Raw genomic sequence first — 9741 nt, forward strand, 5'->3', positions numbered from 1 at the left:
AGAATATAATTCCGTCAAAAGCTCAGTGCCTGCAGACTGACACCATTAAACACGATCAGCAGGACAATACCAGGATATGCCCACTGATCGCCTGGCTGAGTGATTAGTCTACACGTACGTATCTGTATCGGCGCCAACCCAAACAATTCTTGTGGAAAACACACTCACTGGAGATATCGCACGCAATAATACTGCTGTGGTGGTGCACAAACACATGACTAAGCTGCGACAAAACAACAGACACACACATACTGGGAACATGTACGGATCAACACTCTCAGGTGAAAACTTCGCCTCCCATCTGGCCAAAAGACAAAGACAGTATTGTGTCCAAACATTTGCTTATCCAATTCTGGCACCACTTTCCAACTTTGTGCTCTGAGGTGTTTTCGTGAGACATCTCCTCAGTTTGCTGTTGGGTGGAGCTGTGTTGCAAATTACAAGACTCAATATATTAATAGCCATGACAACGTTTTAAGTTGTCAGGTGACATTGTGAGCAAGTGAGCCAGCGCAGTCTGTAGCTGTCCACTTAGTCCTAAAGGGTCGAGTCAGGCTCAAGTGAAAACACCTGTGGGGGTGGGCCTTTGGTTTGTAGGTGCTTTAGGAAAAAAGCCCCGTAGACCTTTTTCACAGCAGAGATTATGATTTATGACAGCAAGAAAAGCACGGGTGAAACTAATTTGGTTAATAACAATGGGTCCGTTCCATTAATTGTCCGAGGATGCCATGCCAGTGAGGTATCACGCACAATACCAGAACCCTGGAACTAGCTCACTCATTGAAATAGAGTTGTTTTTAATGTTATTATCAATTACACCTGTGTTTTTCCTGCTAGGACATGCTTCACCACCCATCTTCAACCTGAGCACAGGTCTAATCGTCCAGAATGACTGAAAAACACATGTGTGCGCATAATGTTAAAAGAGTTGTTAATGTCGGTAATCAATGCTTGTGATCCAGTAATAAAATATAATGGGTTTCTTACTTTCTAAAAAGTCTGCAGTTAGCAAGTCAATATATTAATTAAGGGTTCTATAGAAGTGAGTTTTAAGTTTTCAAGTCAGCAGTTGTGAATGTTAATGTTGGATAAACTTAAAGAATGTTCTGTTTAGTCACTGAAACATAGGCAGCTGCTTCCATAAAGTGTGTGACCTCGTGTTGAACCTTTTCACTAATAGCTGTCTCAGCTGTTTTTCTCTAGCATCTTCGAGTGACCTTTCGTCAAGGGAGATAGTCAATTTGTTGTGCACGACAGTATTTACGTATGCTGATTTGAGACCGTAACGTCTTCCGATATTAGGATGAGATGACCTTTGACAGAACAAATTTGTCAAAGGAACGGGTCCAAACGAGGTCCAGACTTTATCTAAATCATTCTGCTTCGTCGACTTTGTATGTGTTTTCTGCAGTATATATTCCAGAGACTCAGAGACAGACCTCTGAGCAGCAACTTGACGCATAACCTGTGTTTCAACTCTGTTCCTTCTTGCAAGAATAAATGTCCTGTTTAATGATTTTACACCCGGTGTCGAGTAATATTTTTGAAAATGGATTTTGGTCCAGAAGCTCTGCAATGCTTTTCCAGGTCAAAATGATGGTTCCTTATGGTGAAATTCTTATTAATGACTATTGATAACTAATCTATAAACCATTAACCTTAGACCTATTGTTAAGCATTAATAAAGCCATGAGTTATTGCATAAATTATAGGTAGTGCCCAAAAAAACTGTGTGGATATAAAATGTATACCGCAGCAGAAATGGTTCGAGATATTGATGCAGAAAAACAACACGCACACAATACAAATGCCATGGAGATGATACAAGTCAAACTGATGACTTGGATAATAAGAGGTTGGTCACTTTGTGTTTGTTTGTGATGTGAGCTGTCTGTCTGACCGCGTGGAGATACTCGTGCACCGTGTTTATTCATGTAAATTCAATCCGTGAACGCGTCTTTCTTATTCTGGGAGGATTACGTCATCGCACAGCCGAGGCTGCTGCAGGAATTTGCGGTCAAAAAGCCCACCGCAGGCTGCTTCTCAGGGCATTGTATGCAGGAAGGACACACGCTGAGCACAGACTATAGATTCACTATCAGAGCTATTAGGCTGCCATTTCAAAATGAAGTCATCTGTAATCTCGTTTTGGAGACACAAAAGACAGAAATAGTGCAATAAGTATATAACTTGCTTATTCCTACTTAGTGTTGCAAATGCTATTACAAGACCCAATATGAAATCATGATGGCTATGACAATGAGGCAAAAGCCATAAAAATGCGAAAGAATGTTAACATCGTTGCATCACTGAAAAGTCCCACAAAAAAAGATCCTGCAGGAGTATTAGGCCTTTGCTTAATACTAAGTATTGGTAAAACATGTGGGTTATTTTAAGGAAGCAAACGGGTTGAGAATAAAGTAACAAATACATTTGTAAGAAAAAAAAAGAGAGAGAAAAGCTTCAGGAGGCTTTGCCTTTGCAGTCCGTTATGTGTGGGGGCGGACACTTCAGGCGCGCACAGCACGGCGCGTAGCAGTGCGCGTCGGCAAATAACCTCATTCTGCATACTGACTGTTATTTAGAAGGTCTTCTATTCTACCGTAGGTCTGAATTAGGGGATACCAGCAGAAGTGAGATCCGTAGCTCAAGTACCACCATGGCTGCGCTGTCGGGAGGAGAAATGTGCATCAAATACCTGATGTTTGCCTTCAACCTGATATTCTGGGTGAGTTTAAAGCGAGTAAATGTAGCGTTCTCATGCATCCTGCTTGTATGTCATGTGTGTGAGTGTGTGTCAGTAAGAGAGAGCTTTGCGTGCATGCGCGTTGGTGTGTGAGCAGGTTATAGTGAATTAAATAGCATGGCGTCCCAGATGCAGAACCGTAAACGTCCTCGTTTGCTAATCACAGTATATTCTGGGATGCCCTACGCATTATTTTTGGCGCTGGCCACCACCAAACACAAAGTGTCCCAATACGCGTGGAGACCGAGCTGGCTGGAGGAATAATCCCCAGTGGCCAAGTGACCCAGTTCTACTGCGCTGACTTAACTCTGGAGTTTGCGCGCACGGAATTTTAATAATTGCAATGGGAGGGGGGGAGGGGAGGGGGGCGTTATTGTGGTGGAGAATGATATCCTGATATAATAATAATTCAGACTTCTGCTCCCTCACGTGATGTGAAGAGTTGTGCATGCAAGCCAGCCTGTGTGAGAATGAATCCTGGATATCCCATCAGGCTATTTGTGTCCTTCTGAGCCTGCAGGGTGTGTCTGGTTTGTTTGTGATCTCTGTATGTCTGTGTGGTTTCGAATGGATGCTTTGCCCTTTTATGAACATTTATGAAGTGTGCAGCTATAGATATAACCAAGGATAACTATTCATTACAGGGCAGACAGGGATTTCCCAATGTGTGTGTGTGTGTGAGCCAGAAAGAGAGCGAGAGAGAGCGAGAGAGAGAGAGAGAGAGAGAGAGAGAAAGAGAAAATGACAGGCAACACAACCACAGAGATTCAAAAATGCAAAAACTGACTATTTGTAAAATAATAATCATAATAATTAACCGCAGTGTCAGTGTAGTGCACTTCTTGTCCATCATTCAGAGTCAATGGAAAGCCTGCTCAAACATCACATCCACATATACAGTATATAAATGCAGCTGTTCCCCATTTGTGGAGGATTGAGCAGGAGGTGACGATATGACACACTAGTCATAGCCGTGCTCATGCAGCCACAAATCACATGATACAGATATCTGATCTCAGCTCTGTCTGCACACAACAGGAGTGTCCATGCAAAGTTTTGTGTCAATGCATCAAGAGCAGGGTTCAAATGCCTTGCTTTTAATAAAAGCAGCTTCTGGGAGTATAGGAGTGGAAAGTAGTTATATTTCAGAGCAGTCTATTAGTCACACATGGTTCAGACACCAGAGCAGTAAATAGTCTGCTATCGTACTTAAAGGTTTTATGTCATCGTGTCTCAACAGAGCCCTCTGTGCTGCTATCTCCCAGATCATAAAAACCTGTATGCCTGCACAACATGCACAAATGCAGTAGTTAAAGACACAAACTGTGCATGCATGGACATGTTACAAAAGAGAGAAAGAAGCACTGGGAATGACTCATATCGTATACACAATGATCTCTCTTGACACTCCCTATATCAGGTGACAGTTTGAAGGCTGACACCATTATGCTTCACTTCCTGTCTGGGAAGAAGTTAGTTTTTACCGACTCATAGTAGTGCATTGTGTCGACGGAATCAGCATGGCTGTCGCTGGGGGAATAAAGTGTGTGAAATATGCCATGTTTGTCTTCAACTTTTTCTTTTGGGTAGGTGTGCTTTACTTTTTTATTGTTGTGTCTTAATGTGTTGTGTGCCAGTGTGTGTGTGGGAGAACAAGAGAGAGAGAGAGAGAGAGAGAGAGAGAGAGAGAGAGGCGGAGAAGCTACCGTTTGTACATTCGTCCTTGTTGCGGTTTGCTCTAATCTGCCATTTTGTTCATACAATGGAACATAAAAAAAGATTAAACAACATAAAGTATTCACAGTGAAAACGCTCAAAAAAACAGTAGAATATACACAGAAATACGCACCCCTACTGAGTAAAACAGACTGCCATCGTTCAGTCCGGCTCTCACTGTTAAATATTCACTGACCTGTCTATGCTGACGAGCCCTGTACGGACGTGTATGAACAATACACAATATGGCACCAGTGTAAAATACAGACATGTATGCATTTCTGTTCTCATGTTATGTAAAAAGACAAGTACTGCAGATGTAATAACATGCATATAACATGCATGCAGCGATGTGTCGATGGATTGACATGCTACTTTGTCTCAATATTAAATACATATACTGATGAATAAGGGAATGTGTGAGATTTTTACTCTTCTCTCTTCTCTGATTGTGAGACTGGTCTTGTTTTCTACAGGTAGACACATGCACACATTCTGCAGACAGACACGTTGACATGCACACATGACCGCATTTCATGCTCCCCATCAATGTGTTTTAATACCACTATAGTATCAATAATGAAGAGTTGTTGGTGAAGAGTTAGATATGACACGAGGACTGCGGAAACCTCTTCCTGGACTGAACTGATACTAAAAAAGTTTGTTTGGGGGAGACCTGCAGGCTTCCAGGGCAATGTCAGTGCACATTTGAAATGACAGCTGGGAGCAGCTGACAGAAGAAGAGTTTTAAAATGCAGACAGCAACGAGATAATTGTTATTTGGTGTGGTGAAATCATAATCTGCTAAATGAGTTGACAACATGCATAAACATGGAGTGGGCTTACTTCCTCGCCGAACATTTATTGATTTATCTCACTGTTACACTCTCTAATGATTAATCCTACCACTGTACATTTTAGACTGACCATGTACAGTGTGCACAATGCATTTAGTGTGGTTATAACTAATTACACTGCTGTATGACAACATCTAAATGTGTTGTGTTTCAGCTTGCAGGCACTGCTGTCTTTGCTATAGGCCTGTGGCTAAGATTCGACCCAAAGACCAAAGGCCTGTTTGAAGGAGCAGATTCTCCATATGTGTTTTACACAGGTAAGATCCTCTTAGTCCTTGAGATGGACTCATTACCCATTATCATTTAAGCAAAGGTAAAAGCACAGTTTGGGATTATGTGAGCTCTGCTCAACACACAATGTGCTTGTATGTATGTATCTCTGATATTCTACATGTACGTGTAGGTGTATATATCCTGATTGGAGCTGGAGCACTGATGATGGTGGTGGGTTTTCTGGGATGTTGTGGGGCCATCCAGGAGTCCCCCTGGATGCTGGGACTGGTTTGTACCACTTTTTATTCTTCATGTAACTTTTGACTTAACTAACAGAGGATTTAACCTCTTTAGAAACCACAAGTTTCTTTCTCTCTGTCTGAGTTATTGTTTTAAATGTTTTTGTAGTGATGTCACTCAGCAGAACTTGGACTTGTTATCTAACTTAAGCAAGTGTGGATTGAGGACTGCCCTTGGGCTCGTTAAGAAATATGAGCTATTCAGTTTACTGAACAGTATCAAGACCAGAGAAGAGTCTCTAGATTTCCTTACATTAGTTCTCCTCCTCCCTCCCGTCCTGTCTGGCCCTGATCTTCTTGTACTAATTCTCTCAGGAGGAGGAGCCTATGTAAATTGGTTTCAGCGACACTCAAATGACCTCACTTGTTCACACATGCGCGTAAAAGACATGAGCACACGCATGCATGGAGGCACACATTCACACAATCAGCTGAGTTTAATTCTGTCTCTCCGTTTTGCAGTTCTTTTTCTTCCTGCTCATCATATTTGCCATTGAGGTTGCGGCTGGAATCTGGGCATTTTCCAACCAAAGCAAGGTAATGTACACGTTTAAATTATGATACATTGATCATTTAATTTGTGTTCAACTTTTCAACAAAGTCACAAGCACTGTGCATATTTAAAGAAGTGCATTCGAGACAGTGCAATAAGAAAAAAAAACACCACGTAGAGACAAAATACAAGCCACAAACTAAAATAAATCAGAAAATGAAGGGTTCAGCAATGCATAGTGAGTTATGTCAATAAAATGTTTGTTCCCGGTTTGCTGCTGTGTTGCAGGTGGTGAATGATATCACAACGTTCTACGTACAGACCTACAATAACTTCAAGGCGACAGGGGATGAGCGACTCAAAGAGACTCTGCGGGTGATTCAAACCGGGGTGAGCATCGTCTGCTTCGATATAGTTCAGACTGACTCAAATCATATCCAAAAGGAATTTGGCACAAAAGGTATTTTTCAAGCAAATGTTTATTTCATGTCACCTAGCAATCATTTTCAAAACTCTCCACAACAAGTATTATCCAGTGTTTATGATGACTAGAAGTTGCAGATTCAGCAAATGACCAGGACAAGTTCAGCATTTTAGGAAATAAACTAAAACTTGGACTCAAAACTTGACACAAAATGTTGAACTATTCCTTTTAAACACTTAGCATTAGAGATTTGTGTTTTTCCTTCCGCCGTCTTGTTTTAAAGCTATATGACTTTCTGTATGTCTACAGCTGAACTGTTGCGGGCCAGCTGGTTCTGTAGTAGATTCTGCCAAAGACACCTGTCCCCGGGGAGAGCCACTTGAGGAGCTCATTGCGAAGGTACAACTACCCTCGGTGTCTGTATAGATTGCATGCACACACAGCCAAGCACTTCCGTCAAGAGATAAAGGAAGAGAAACAATCAATACGAGAGAGCATCAAACAGATGCCAGACATGTTTTAGCCGAGAGCTGAAGATGTTACCGTTTGTCAAATTCATAATGATGGTTTATTATCGTAATTTATTATTCTTCCTCTTTGCAGCGCAATTACCTCAATTGCCTTGCAGTGTTACTATAGCAACGATGGTTTACTGGAGCCTGCATGCTCTCAAGCCGTCTGTGCCACACCACAAACCATGTTTTTCGGCATAGCTGCGGAGAAAGTTGAAAGGATTTGTGCTTGTGTGTTGCAGAGCTGCCCTGACGCCATTGATGAGGTGTTTGACTCCAAACTGCACGTCATAGGAGGAGTGGGCATCACCATCGGTGCTGTTATGGTAAGTGTGGTATTAACTGTAACTCATCGAATTGCAGTGTCCCGCTGCCCTGGAGGATGAACGCAGTGCAGAAATAATCGAACGCAAACACAATGTACGTCTCCCTCTCTTTCATAGGTGTTTGGGATGATCTTCAGCATGCTCCTGTGCTGTGCCATCAGGAAGTCTCGAGAGGTGGTGTGACACCCACCATCACATCCCAGAGTCTTTTGTAAATGTTGCATGATGTCATTCGAGTCACATGACTCCCCACTGCCAATAGAAACACTACTTGTTCAAGGAAAGGCTGGGTGCAGATGTTTCAGATTATTACATAATCCATCAGTTATAACTGTGCTGCTGACACTTAAACCCAGCTCGTGATGTGGTTATTCGGCCCAACTATAGAATGGGTGTCATCTGTTCTTCAGTGGCAGTGTAGTGCAGAAATTTGTAATTTTGTGGTCATTTGATTGAAATTAGTGTTGTGTGAACTGCTAATTATCTAAACAAAAGATCATATTATTGTATACTGATCACACTTCTATTGCTATCACTTGGGGTCACCTACCGGATGGAAGAGTCATGGATCAGGGCCATAAAAAAGGCAACCGCTACCACTTCAGCACAATACAGCAGCAGCCAATGACATTATTTTTCTTACAACATCAAAGTCAAACCACGGTGACTAATAGCCAATTCAATGCCGAGCTGTGAACTGCGGTGACCGAGTAGCGTCTTAGTTCCTTCATTGTGACATTTGTTCCCTTTTTTATTCACCCTTTACAAAAAAAAAAACGCCTTTCATTTTTTGTCACGTTTTGTAAATGTCTTCTTTTTTATTTGTAAAAGATTCATAAAGTTCGTGGTTATATTGTACATGTGGTTTAATATGTGGTTTGTATTTTATAATGTTCTTTTTATTTTACAGAGATTGGGTTGATTTATACCATATGTTTCACAGAGATAAATATTAATGAGAACCAAATAAACCAAAATGTACTGACTGAGTCGGCTCTGAGGGATTATATGATGGCACGCAATCACTCACTCACTCACGCACACACACACACACACACAGTAAAAGAGACAAATGAACTGTAATGTTTCATTAAGCCTAATCTCAAAGGGTTAGTGAGTAAAGTTCATTATGAGATTGATGCATTAGCAGATTGTCTGGTCGGTATGTTAGATTTAGCTGTGTAGGATATCGGGAGCATGTAAGGGTTAGGAGGGCGTGGGGGCCGTGATAAGACTGAAAACAACCTCCAGGTTATTGTCTTTGTGTGCGGTGGGAAAAAAACATTCTGAATACTCCCCTCAGCTTCCCCCTCTTTGATACCTGGGACCGACAAGTGTGACTCATGTAGTTTGATCAAAGCACAAATCAAGCCATGAGCTGTCTGTGTTTCTGAGTAATGCAATCACAATTAAACTGGAAAATCTGTGTTTAAAACTAGGTGCACGCACTGATTACAGTAAACAGTGCACAATTATGTATGATAGTTAATCTAGCCATTTTTAATGACTCACTATTTTACCAAAAAGAGGTGAGAATAGAGTTAAGAGTTCCTCTTCTGATTGTAGCGCAAGGAAGTACACTTTGATTTGGTTGTTGATAGCTGGGCGTTGCCCTCCCAGACACCCCATCCGCGTGACAGAGATAATGCTGATTATAAAAAGGAGTGTGTCTGTACGTGAGACGATGTCTCCATGTTGTTCTGTGCGTATGCCTTTTATGTAAGAGAATGTGTTGGCCAGGGGAAGAGGGCAGGAAACTGAGATAAGAAAGAGAAATGTGGAGGAAAAAAAGGAACCCTAATGAGAACTCAGGAGGGAAGAGGCCAACATCCACATGTACTCACTCACACTACTTCCCATTAACACAGGAGATAAAGACTAAACTATTTAGAAAACAATGGCACATTCTGTCCTATACAGAGAACAACACTAAGTTGTTTGATGTTTTTTTTTCCACTGTTATTGCCGAACCTAACCTTGATACAGGACAGGTTGGTACAGTAGCACCATAACATTATATTTGCCAATAAAGTGAACCACACAACAGTGCTGCCATGAAATGTAGTTTACTATCTCAGTGGAAGTATAAACTTGCATTACAAATACATTGAATACACAAAAAAACACTGTGGACATACAAAAAACGGCTCTAACA

The 9741-nt window shown here is 41.5% G+C and overlaps 1 protein-coding gene across 2 annotated transcripts; it reads left to right on the plus strand.

Moving 5' to 3' along the window:
- Positions 1–2581: 2581 nt before the first annotated feature.
- cd9a (CD9 molecule a) lies at positions 2582–8572 on the plus strand. 2 transcript variants are annotated; one of them, XM_079297144.1, is made up of 8 exons: positions 2582–2728; positions 5474–5576; positions 5723–5820; positions 6294–6368; positions 6613–6714; positions 7058–7147; positions 7503–7586; positions 7704–8572. In XM_079297144.1, exons 1-8 carry the CDS (start codon positions 2660–2662, stop codon positions 7767–7769), a joined length of 687 nt encoding a protein of 228 aa, XP_079153270.1. In that variant the 5' UTR covers positions 2582–2659; the 3' UTR covers positions 7770–8572. The 2 variants fall into 2 exon arrangements, with proteins under 2 accessions (XP_079153270.1, XP_079153271.1); XM_079297145.1 differs by lacking the exon at positions 2582–2728 and adding an exon at positions 4192–4332.
- Positions 8573–9741: the final 1169 nt, after the last annotated feature.

This window comes from Melanostigma gelatinosum, assembly GCF_949748355.1.
Source record: "Melanostigma gelatinosum genome assembly, chromosome: 1".
Lineage (NCBI taxonomy): Eukaryota > Metazoa > Chordata > Actinopteri > Perciformes > Zoarcidae > Melanostigma > Melanostigma gelatinosum.